Source organism: Phyllostomus hastatus, unplaced genomic scaffold (genome assembly GCF_019186645.2).
Source record: "Phyllostomus hastatus isolate PE091 unplaced genomic scaffold, TTU_PhHast_1.1 phas_scaffold_1066, whole genome shotgun sequence".
NCBI classification, from domain to species: domain Eukaryota; kingdom Metazoa; phylum Chordata; class Mammalia; order Chiroptera; family Phyllostomidae; genus Phyllostomus; species Phyllostomus hastatus.
This window is the reverse complement of record NW_025334004.1, coordinates 1,536,229-1,549,305: the sequence shown is the minus strand read 5'-3', so window position 1 is coordinate 1,549,305 and position 13,077 is coordinate 1,536,229. Positions and strand designations below refer to the sequence as shown.

Genomic DNA, 13,077 nt, shown 5'->3' with positions numbered 1-13,077 from the left:
TGTGATACTATGTTTTGGTGTAATCTAATAAGCCCTACTTCCTTTTAAATGATAAGAAACAAATATAGTGAAAGTAATACCAATCATAAGAGCTAGTATTCATTGATCAATTGCTATACGCCAGGCACTGTGCTAAGCATTGTACCTGCTTTATCTCATTTCATTTTATCTCATTGAGATAGGTGCTTTTCTTTTATCCACATCGTTAATTGAGAAATTGAGACATACAGAAATTAACAACTTGCCCAAGGCTAGTGAGGAATCAATAAGAGAACCAGAATTCAACACCTGGTCTGACTTAAACGACAAATAAATTTCTTAACCATGTTATATTTTCAGCCTATCTTTCATTTTTGAGTGGCAGATGAAACTTCTAAGGGAAAAGGCTTGTCATTGGAATAAAGGCAAGAATGTTATGGAAGAATCTCAAACTTATGAAAATACGAATTTACTGGGATGATTTTGATTTACCTATCAAGAAAAGAGTGCTTTTTCCTGCTGCAGTCAAGAAGTAAGGCATGGGGAAAAAAGACTATGTGAATGGCCAGGTCTATATAAGTATTTCCAAACCTTTTGAAGTTGTTGGATATATTCATGCCTGAATAGCTTGTTTGCACACAGTGGGGACATGCACACAGTTCAAGGGTAGTTGAATAGATTTTGTGCAGAATTTTATCCTGACTACTGCAGAATTTTCTCTCCACTGATAACATTTAAATGAACTGGATTTTCAGATAGAACACAGTCATCTGACATGGATAAACTTTTTTAAAAAGATTTTTTTTAATATTTAAGATTTTACTTCAATAAGTGTTTGAAAAAATAAATTAGCACATCAACCTTGTGATTTTGTAGATATTATTGCTTAGATAAAACTAGATTGATTTTTAAAAGAAGGGAGTAATTTTAAAGCCCAAGCTCTAATGATTTAAATATTACAGAAAGCACACAGATAAAGGGACACTTGTGAAGCTGATGCATGAAGGCCTGGAGTCTGCAAAATAAACTTGGTAGCCTTGGTGCCTTTCAGTCACGAACTCCTGACAAGCATTAGCCTTTTCTTGTGTAGAGTGTGGACAAATAACTTGGAGAAATAAAAGAACAAGAAGAGTAAGTCTAGTATAGATTGTTACTTTTTATTTCTCTCTTTGTGTTAGGTGATAGAATTTCTTGTGTACTTTGCTATGACTTTTTTTGAAAAAACTTTGTTTATTTCCCTTATGAATAGCATTTTCCTTCCTTCAGGTAACAATGTATATCCAGTGTAGAGCGCTTCTTCAGCTTTTCCTTCCTGTACCATTTCATTCTCCAGGCCCTTTGTGGAACATAAACATTCCTAGTGTCTTTTTCCTTCCCTCAACCCTTGCTGTTTGTTCGTCCTTTACAGCCAACGTGGCAGGGCTGGGAAGCAGATAAAACAGCCTTGCTCAAGTCAGATGAGATGTTTAAAAATAAAAGATACCATAAGCTACAATTAAGGAATGCCCAAGGGTCAAAGTAATCTCTCATTCCATAATAGTGGCCTTATTCAAATGAGAATTTTCAAGTATGAAGTGTGCTGTAGGTAATGTACCCACTTATTGCATTTTTCTTTCAGATTCAAAATGACATTAAAATGGAAATTAACATAGTTTTCTAATATCACATTTGGAAGGATTCGATATATTTACATTTTTTGCTTGCATCTCTTTCTGGAGTTTCCTTTTGGTCTCATCTCAAACCTTATCTGTGATTAATTTAAGGAGGTATATATCTATTTTATTTCATTTCTTGCATTACATCTTGATGATTTTGTTTTAATTGGTAACTGCTTTGCGTTTTTAAAAATGAGCCTAGTACTCCTCATTGCATATTGAAAAATTAACAAATAAAATGAAACATAAAGGAAAATTAAAATAATATGTTTTTCCTTCTTTTCAGATGGTAAAGTTGAAGTTACAAAAGAAGGTGTGAAGCTGTGCACCATGGGCCCAGGCAAAGTGTTCGGGGAGTTGGCTATTCTTTACAACTGTACCCGGACAGCGACCGTCAAGAGTAAGACTTTAATTTTTCATATACTTCCAGTGCCTTCCTTCCCTAGACCTGTGAGATGGTCATTAAGGTGCTTCTTGATTGAATCTTTGTGAGTTTATTAAAATCCATATTCTAATTTTTGCTTTGAAATATAGTCAATATGTTTGTTTTCCTACTAAAGGATGATTGTTAATCAGTTTGCTAATGTAACTTAAATTTCATTGCTGACTTATGAAAAGTATTTTTTAATTTGGAATTTTTATAAAATTACAAGTTACAAAATGATATAATTTCATAAATTAAAATTGAACAGGGGCAAAACCTTTTTCTTTTCCTACCTTTAAATCCTCAGAATCATATTTAAATAATTTTTATATATCTGCTATTTTGGTTTACATTCATCACATAAATGCTACTTGTTCATTCAGTAGTTTAGAAAAATTAAGAGGAGAAATGTTCATCGTATTCAAACATCGAGTGAGATATATCCTGAATTCTAAAACTGCTTTTGAGTATATTCTTGTCTTCAGCTGCTCATCAAGCTCTCTATTATAGCCATTTTCTTTTCTACTGATTAAGCTTATTTTAAATCAGGGCAATAAAGCAGCTTGTTTCCCTAATTTTACATATATGTGTATATATGATTTCTCTAGCAACTTTTATTTCTCAGTGGCAGCTGCAATAGTTCAAGAGGCAAAAATGTTTCAGACACTCCTTCCTGGCTGCAGGAGGTAACGCGTGCAGGAGGAACGGAGCTGCCTGCTGATGCCAGCAGAGGAGGACCCGTTTGACCTTTAGGCAGACATGCGTATTTCATGCTCAAAAAGTTCCTCTGCTACCTTATTTTGTGGAGGATAGCAATCACAAGTTGCTTTGATTCGGTTGTGCCATTAAAAAACTCTACTGGAAAAATGATGTTGATAATATCAACTAGTTTTATTTGGACGGCACGGGCGATTTTGTGTATTCTTTTTTTCTCTCAGAAGTATGGCAGTGATTGACAATATGACATTGACACTCAGGTTGTAAAGAACTTAAGAATGCATGGCCAGCTAGAGTTCTAGAAATTATCCTACATGCCTTCTTAGTGAATTCACCTGTTATTTTCATTATAGTTGAGGCCCTTAGAAGGTTAGCCTTTCTTGGCACTTGATTCTTGATCTCTAAATGCATAGAACGCTTTTGATGGATGGGCACCACCGAGTTTTTATGTCACATGATTATTTAATGACATAACACAAAGAATAACGAAGAGCAATGAGCCATGACAGATTCTGCCAGAACCATAGCTCACTGAAAAAGTGCCTTAACTAGGAAAGAGAATAGTCGTGGCTCCATCATATGAACAGATTTTACTATCATACTGCATTTTCATGAGAAATACATTCCTTTTAGGGCAAAAAAAAATCCCAGAGTATTTTGATTAAACAGGCTTCCTCAGAATTGTGAATAGTAATTTTCTCCATTTAAAAATATTAAAAATTTAAAAATATTTCAGCCTGCATATTGCTCATTTAACCTAATTAAAACTACAGAATTTCCAAAGGTCAGTTGGTTAATTATAAAGGTCAGCATGTCACTTAACTTGTGAATAATTCAAAATTCAATAGTGAATTATAATGAAAGCAATATTTTAAGTAGACTCAATAACATTTAAATAAATTTTACAGCAAAATATTTTTCATAAGTAAATGCTTTGCCTTATAAAAATCAACTGTCTTAATCGGATCCTACAAATGGTGTTAATCTGGAATAGCCTCTATTGTACTCGTGTTTGATAAATTTAAATGGACAATATGCATCTAATTCAACAAGAAGGAACTGGGTGTTAAATGAAAACTATAAACCCAACATTTGGGGGTCAAAATATCATTTATTAATGGAAATTGGTGATGGAGTATATTCTTTAATACAGAGTTGGATATGTGTCAAATATGTGTGTGTTTCTTTATAGCGCTTACTTATGATGTAGACGATGTACTTGAGAAAAAAGCCTAGAGCTGATGGTGTACAAATAAAATTTATAGGTGAAAAGGTTTTGTGTGTGAGCAAAGAAAAATATCTACTGGCGACACTTCCTTCTGAATGTTGTGTGAGAACTTAATACAACATTGCTTGCAGCCCAGGACCATTTTGTCCTATCTCCTATACCATCCTTATTTTATACTGTACTTATGACTGTAGTCCCTACATATTAAGCTTATGTTCAAACTGTACCCCAGGCTGATGACTTTATAAATCTGATTAGCTTTATAAATTCTAAATCCACTGTGGGTGCTGCTTTTGCCAAATTATTACAGTCTATGCTATCATACTCGTTATATGTGATGTTTTAAAGTATCCTTACATGGCTTTTTAGATCTGATCATTTCTCAGGATTCAAGATTGCGCTGACTCGTGTCCATTTCTTCTTAGTGATCGTTTCCCCAGTGGTGACCGTGTGCAGTGACGTTCAGAGTGGATTCACCTGCTTGAGTGTGACAGTCTAATCCTGAGGGCACTGCCGTTCCCACTCAGCGGCTCCTCCCTTCATGCTTGTTTTTGTTTTTTCCTCGCTTACCTGGGCTGGCGACTCCCTTTCCCTGAACACTGCCCATTTTCTTATATAATCAAAAAGGTCAATGATTCCTTTCTACTTTATTTCTCCCTAGGTCAGCCTGAAATGTTAATGCTTTTTTTAAATTGAGGTTATTGCAGTGGCATGGTTCACAAAATCATACAGTGTACAACTCAGTAAAACATTATCTGCATACTGCATCGTGTGCCTCTTGCCCCAAGCAGAGTCTCTTTCCACCCCCATATCCCCCCACCCTTTCCCACCTCCACCTAATCCCACCACCTTTTCTCTGGCTATCATATACTGTCATCTTTGTGGGAAAATATATATATATATATTTTTTTTTCGCTAATTCCTTCACCTTCTTTCATCTAGTCCCTCAACCCCCTTCCCATCTGAAATTTTAATGCACTTTTAATCTCACAGTCTTAACTAAATTCTAGGTGGCACTGACGGGCTCTTCAATGTAAATGAGTAGTTTCTTGTTTAACACAGCACTTTTTGAAATTATGTCAGGCCACAAATAAATTCCAGTGACTTCCTGTGACAATGAATGTGATCCTAACACCTGTAAGCTTTCTTTAGCTTAGAATATGGAAAATAGCTTTATTTTTTGAGGCATTATTGACATATAATATTATATTATTATAGTTTAGTGATAATGATTTGATATATGTGTATATTACAAAATGATCACCACAATGTCTAGTTAACTTCTGTTACCATACATAGTTACAATTTTTTTATAATACGAACTTTTAAAATCTACTCCCTTAGCAACTTTCAAATATGCAATACAGTATTAGTAACTATAGTTGTCATGCTGTATGTTATTACATTCCCAGGACTTATTCATCTTATAGCTGGAAATTTGTACCTTTTGACCCCTTTACCAGTTCCACCCCCTCCCCACCTCTGGTAAACAATCTGTTCTCTCTATGACATTGAGGACACTTCTCTTTCTTCCTTTCTCTCTCTCTCTCTCTCTCTTTCTTTCTCTCTCTCTCTCTTTCTCTCTCTCTCTCTTTCTTTCTTTCTTTCTTTCGATTCTACATATAAGTGAGATTGTATAGTACCTGTATTTTTCTCTCTGACTTATTTTATGTATCATAATGCACTCAAGATCCATCCTTGTTGTCAAAAATAGCAAGGTTTCTTTCCTTTTTTTATGGCCAAATAGTATTTATAGTAATATGGAAAGAAAACATGCATGATTTGATGAAGATCTATATTCACAGTCTATTATCTTATAAAACAACACCACTGATTTTCCCCTGAGGAATTTGGATACAAATATATAAACACATGCACGCACAATTATATTTGTGTATATATACAAATATATACATTTTTATATATACACAAATATGTATTCATATATAATTATATATTATATATACAAATGTATATATATATATAATTAACATGATATTGGAAAGAAAAATCTAACAAACATCTTGAGGTCATTCACAGCTGAAATAAGCTTGTGTTTTCTTTATTAACTGTGGTGTGAAAATGGCCACTTGCTGTCTGTCGAATCATAAGCGCGCCAGATGCCACAGCGAGGAAAAAATCATTTGTTTTATTAGATTTCTACAACACCAAATGATGTCTCCAATGCTGTTTGGATTTCACACTCTGTCTAAATATTCAAAGGTCCTGCACACTCAGGAGAGTTCTACCATCCATTTTCAAGCCCCACGAGGACAGGAATTTCCAATGTGCCCCTTGCAGACCCCTTGTGACTTCATTCCCACACCTGGAAGCAGGTCATTATCATGTTTCCCTAAGGAGTCACTCCTGGTTGTGACTTCACTTTCACGCCCTCACAGCTAACACCCGATCAATTAACACCCACCCTGGGCCTCTTACCTTGCTGCTGGATCCCAGGTTCTTTACAATCACAATAGTGGAAAAGTTCAAGTTCCTGGAAACCTGAAAATAGAAAGGAAACAGCACTTAGTTTTCAGTGAAACAGGGATTCAGTGACATACTCTATGTGTGAGTTTGCAAGGACTTTTATGTTATCTTGTCTTACTTGGATTTTCCATAACTGGTTATCACAACTACACAGGGATTTTTTTTTTTTGAGGTCTGAATCATATGGCTCTGAGCTCCAACTTCAGTTGTACATGAATGGGTATTTGTGCCTGAGGATGCTAAATTGAAGCCTGCTTCTCTTACTTTGAATTTCCAGCTCACAATGCCCCAAACTTTAGGCAGTGAATTATTCTAACAGTCTCATTCAAATAGTCCTCATTAAAAGCCCAAGAATAAAAGGTCTCTCTCTTTGTAGGGAAACATCTGGATACCAGTTTAAGATGATCACCATAGAGTTATTTGCAAAGTATGTCTATGTGGTTGTGAGTTGACTTGGACAAAACATCTGAATAATTATTTCTCTTTAAATTATTTATAGCAAGTATTTAAAAACTCCTCAGCATTAAAATACTTCAGTACTAACATGAACAAATCTAAATATTTTGCAAGAAATGTGACAAATTGATGACTTTAATAACATATGGGAAAAATATCGTTCTGCCTTACTTTGAATACTCTCAAGTTTCCATATTTAGACTTTTCTGGGATATTTGCATAGGGGGAAGTTGACTAAGATATTTCACTGTGTCATAGACATTTTAAGAACAAAGTTAAAAAGGCTTGGATTTTTTCTGTTTATTTTTAGAGTAAATTTGAGTCTGTGTGGTGAGATGGCTTGTTCATTCCCTTGTAGCTCTGTTTCAAGCATCACATTATTCAGCCGGACTCAGAACATGCTACTGTCAGAAACCTAAAAAAAATAAATGGGGGAGAGGGGTTTGACTAAAATGTTTTCCTCAAAAAACTCAAGGGCCTATAAATAATAACACCCCTTTTTAATTACAAAATCTTTTTATTATAAAATCATAAGCATGTAATTCTGTAACATAACAATGTCACACTCAAGCACACCATATGATATTGTAGGTGAAATGTTCAGATTAAAACTATAAATTATTACCCTACCAAACATAGTCAAGCAGGCGTTACTTCTGCTGGACCTTGCTATGCCTACAAGGTCAACATACAGTCCTTGTCTTTGGTAAAGAAACAAAAGAAATTAATTCCAATTTTATTGTCAATAAAAAGAAATAATAGATGAAGCCCTTAGAGTGTTTGGGAATCTTGAACATTCCGCAAGAGGACTGAATCAATAAGGTTGCAATTAGACACTTTTTAGGAAATATCATCCTAGAGTTCCACAAAGCTTCATATTTATGATCAAGATATTTCCACATGTGAAAGTAAAGAAACATTGTCTGCAATACAAACAATTGTCATGTATGCAGTTATTACCTGGGGCGTCAATGAGCAGGAGCAAGCGTGTGGTCCCGCTCCCTGCACCACAGCACAAAAGCAGAGGAGGCAACTGTGCTGATGAGCAGTCTCCATTCTGCCTTGTAGAGGAGAATGAAAGCAGTGCATGCTTTGCTTTCTCCCAGTCTAATGTGTGCTTTCTCCCAAGAATCCTGAAAGGAGAGAAGTCACAAAATAAATTTAGGCTGATGAGGACTAGAAACATGACCCTGATTACAGAAGGAAAAATCCAGTGACTTCCCAGGAATTGTCATCACCCTGCGCGATGAAGCAAGCAGTGCATTACTGTAGTATCTTCAGGAAGTAGGTACAATTATTGAGTGAGTTAATTAGACAACATTCTTCTTAATAATTTTAAAATCACAACTGTCTATTAAAAATACTGTGAAATTAGTAACATAAGTCCAATTATGTAATCCCTGAGAAATAAATTTCTTTAATAAAGGAATCAATTCACTAGATACTAATGTTGCCTTGTAAGAGATTAACATGAACAAAGGAATATACAGAAGCTATACTTTAATCTCTTCCCTTTATTGTTTAAGTGGATTAAAAGTGAATTTCAGAGGAGAGGAAAACAATTATTCAGCTACAAATTTCTTGTATAGGTTTCCCCCTAGTCTTAATGGGAACTGTTACAGTCAGAATTTTTTTATGACTTTTTATTTAACCACTTCCGAAATGACTTGAGTCCAGTATTGACTAGGCCTGGTCGACAGGCATGGTTAGTAATGCTTCTTGGTGGTGGGGTGTGTCAGGGGTGGGAGGATTCTCACAGTAAAGGGAAGGCAGTAGCACTTAATTCCTTCTTAAGGTCAGATCAACTACAGGACTCCCTCCCTCCCTCCCTTCTTTAATCACACAGTCATTGAGTACCTGGAGTGTTCTTGTACCTAGAGAATATAGTCAGGCTTTAACTGATCGACTGTTATTATTTTTAAAGGATCAGGGATAACTTAATAGTGAAACGAAACAACAGGTAAGGAAGGCAGATTTTTTAGCAGTTTTTTTAATCCTGCAGAATTAGTAATTTTTCCACAAAGACCTGCATTATAGAAAACATCCACACAGGTCAATCTTGTGTCAGTTTTGATACACCAAATTTTCACTCATTCATTTAATAATTTGCCAAGAGATAATTTCATATTTATTGAGCTGTTTGAAAGAATAAAAAACAAAGCAGTAACATAGGTTAATACTGTATAATCTGTAATCTTTGTTGTAAGGAAACATTCCTGTCTGTAGATTTTGATGGATTCCTAATGCATCTTCAAAAGTAACCGTGAAAAATAAGAAAAAGTAACCTTTGAGGGCTGTTAGAAGTGCACTAGACTCAAGCTTTTGGGATAGGTTAGTGATGTTACCCCTATTTTATTGCTGAAGCAACAAAGGCCCAGAGTGGTTAAGTGACTGGTCCCATGTCGCATAGCCAGTAAAAGGGAGGGCCATGAGTTTGGAACTATTGTGCTGTGTTGCTGCCATCACAAGTGTCATCTTGTGGTTCATAAACTTTCATCCATTGTGGTTCATTTTGCTTTAAACACACATGCATGTATAGGGCTATTAATTGGGGAAAAGACTTTGTTTCCCCAAAAAGGTATACAACATGTTAATTTTTTTAATTTAAATTGTGACACATGTACCCACCCACATTAAGTACCTCTGGCATAAAAGGATGACTCCTGTAAGACAGTGAAGAGAGGGTCCTAAGCTTAAAACTTAGAGGCACAAGCAAGCAGAACCAGTTGTAGGATCTAATTTCCCAATGCATTGAAACACACGTGAGTGTTTCATCCGATGAAATTTTATGCAACGTGTGAGCCATTGCTAAGTCACTACATATTTCTTTTACAAAATTCATTAGTCAATGAATTTCTCTAAGTGGGAATTAAGAAAATTTAAATAGCAATTCAAAAACATTGAAGGGTAAGGAAGAAAAATTTTTAAATATTTTTATTTTGTTATATAGCAACTACATTAAAGGACATGAAAAAAACTGAGTCACGGCAAATATATTTGCCTTTGTTTCTCTCTTGAACTTTTCTCTGACTAGAGGAAACATACACTCAGCAATGCATTGGTGAATCTGAGCAGCTCACTCTTTTTATGGGATGTCCTTTGTTGACTGGATAAAGTTTGAAGTAATCATAGCAGGAATGCTTTATAATCTACAGTCTATCATCCATGCATCGTCTACAGTGATCCTTAAATATCCCAATCTAGTAGCTAAGAGAGGCATTGTCCCTGATTCTCCGCATGGCAAAATGGAGGCCAAGGTCATGGAGTATGTTAAAGCTAGTTCATTTCCAAACTTTCTGGTACAAATTTAGGTAGCAGGATTTTAAGCTCTTGTTGTAAGTGTTCCTCCTTCTTTCCCCGGGTGTGTAGACTCTTCAGTAAGGTCCACATATGCTTACTACTCACACCTAAAGTGTGGATTAGGGAATTTCAAATGTTTTCTACAATTTGGTCCCTGGAACAGCATCAGCCTCCACTAGGTACTTGTTCAAAGTGCAAACTCTTTGGCATCCTTAATTAATTTAGAACGTTTTGGGGGTGGGTCACAGCAATCTGTGAAGAAAAAGCAAAGAAGCTTTCCAGGTGATTCTTATGCATCTTTGGTTTGAGAACCACTGATCCATACCGCAAGTGCGCTCAGTGTGTAAAAGCCTTCACACAGCACACTCCCCCACACGCTGAATCATCTATACTGAAGCATTTAAAAAGAAAATTACAGGCACTAAAATAATAAGTGTTACTCTTGGTGTCGTAGTTTTTTTCCTAGTTACTTTGGAGTTGTTGAGCAGAGATACCGATATTTAAGAAAAGTTGCATTTTTCTTTTAGGTAGTGAGACACAACACTAGTGGGAGAGCACTGGCACTGTGTCAACCATTAACATAATCTTTTGAAAATTAGTGAGAAGTAAAATTAGGAGCACGGGTTGAGGGGGAAGGAAAAAAAAATAAGAAATCATGGGTTTTGGGGCCTTGTTAAAAAGAATAGCTTTTAGGTTTACTGAAGGTGATGACTAAAATATTGGCAGGGAAATAGAGCAAAGGTTTTTGTTGTTCTTTTTCATGGTAATACGTGTAGTTTGGATGAAATTAAAACAAACATGGATGGACATTTTTAAGAGAACAGCTGAATTGGTGATGTCTGATTACATGGAATGTTTCTCATTGTTGAGTTCAATCCAATCTATTGGACCAATAATGTGGAAGGTCCTTAAATTCAGAATAGATAGTCACTGATTTAATTCATTCAGGGAGTTATAGCTGGAGTGTATATATCTTAGCATCTGATGATTAGAGGAATGAAAGATGCTGATAAATTGTAGTCATTAAGAAAAAATGGGGAGTTCCTCGGAACTGAGACGTAGACATCTGAGGCCTGGAGTGTCGAAGGATGTAGGTAAGGAACTGAGCCACATAATTTCTGCAGGGGTCTTGAAGAATTTAATTTTCACTGCGAATGTGATAGCAGATCACAGAACATCAGTAACAACTTTCCAGAAAGACGAAGAAAAGGGTCAAGAAATGACATGCACTCAGGAGGCTGAACAGTGTCTTCTCCGGCCAAGTGTTCTTTACTGCCTGTTTCCTCTGAAGAACTGTCTGCCTTACTGGTAGAACCACCTTATCAACTTGAAAGCATTGTTGTCTGTAGATTTTTGACTGGGATCAAACAGCACTTTGCAAACTATATTTATAACGGATTTTTCTTGTTTTATTTCCAAAAATATTTTGTGGCATGCTTCTGTGTTTAAAATTTGTAAGAACAGACTTTTCTGTGTTTAAAATTTGTAAGAACAGTATTACAGAGTGGGGGAGCAGTCTCCAGGAGCCCCAACTAGTGACCCTGAATTTTCTTACCGTTCATTCCTTCTCATTCCTACTGCTGGATAAAGTTTTTCTATGGCATTTTTGTTTTTTGGTTCAGCTAATGGAACACAGTTTGAAAACTCCTGCTCTAGTTGAATACAAGGTTACTTTGAGTAGCTAAGTACTGGCGATTCTTGATAAACTACATTTATGTATGTACACTGGGTTGTGTGTAGTGCCTCTGATCTTCACAATGGTCCTGCACCATAGGAATTAATAACAACAGTAACACAGGTGAGGCAACTGAACTTTAGGGAGCTTAAAAAACTTCCTTCAGTCCACACGTCGGGATTGCTAAACTGTACCTCTCTCCTTAACAGTCCCCAATAAAACAATGAACTATATCATCTCAGTATTTATTTCAGGCAGTTGATAGTTGGAGATCCACCTTCAGATCTGTACTTTTTCATCAAGAATTTCTTAGACTCATACCCAGTTCTCGTGATATACTGCTAAACATCCTGGAAAGCATCACCAAGAGAGAGGGCATATCCCTGCAATTGAGATATTGATAACCTAGTCCGAGATACAAGATAAAGATAGAAAGAATAAGGAATAGATGGCATATAAGAGACTTAGAGAAGTAGAGGAATTTGGGGAGAGAAAGAAATCACTCTGGACTGGCATGGCCAACCTTTGTGGAAGAGATAGAAATTGGCTTGTGCCAAAATTAAAGAGCAGAGGAGGTCCAAGTATAGGGTCTGGAATTATATCTCCTGGGTTCGGATTGTCTTCCTAGATGTGTGCCCTTGGTTAAATAATCTAATGTTCCTGGGCCTCAGATTTTTTACCTTTAAAATGGTAAGGACTTGCCTTATGACTATGACAAAGATTAAATAAGGAAATGTCTGTGAAAGGCTTTAGTGCAGAAACTGGCATGTGATACGTTCAGTGAACCCTCCCTCTTCTGGACAGCTGTTGTTATCATCATATCTAAAATGACAGAAGCATGAAAGCATCCTGGGGGTAGTTGGGACTTTCATTACTTGCTTGAAAAGTGACACAGAGGAACCTGGAGTACAATTTGAAATTCACAGGTAGAGAAGTGCAGGAAAGGGAACAGGCCACATCCCAGGGGCTGAGGTCCTTGGAAGGGTCCCAGACCCTGAGATACTTGTCCTTCCACCACAGTCATTACCTGGCAAAGTCACTTCAGATGTCTACTTAGAATGAACTGGTACAAGAAACACTAACATCAAAACCAAAGTACCCATAAGGATATAAAGAACAGTGATTAGATCACCCAGGCTGGGTATTCCACTGCAAT

At 36.2% G+C, this 13,077-nt stretch overlaps 1 protein-coding gene across 2 annotated transcripts in view; it reads left to right on the top strand.

Annotated features, from left to right (window-relative positions):
• Window positions 1-13,077, top strand: part of PRKG1 (protein kinase cGMP-dependent 1) — a 1,179,828-nt gene that overhangs the window by 428,586 nt on the left and 738,165 nt on the right. For both annotated transcript variants that reach the window (XM_045853740.1, XM_045853739.1), the window contains exon 3: window positions 1,921-2,034. In XM_045853740.1, the coding sequence (XP_045709696.1) occupies window positions 1,921-2,034 (114 nt within the window). The remainder of the gene's footprint in view (window positions 1-1,920; window positions 2,035-13,077) is intronic.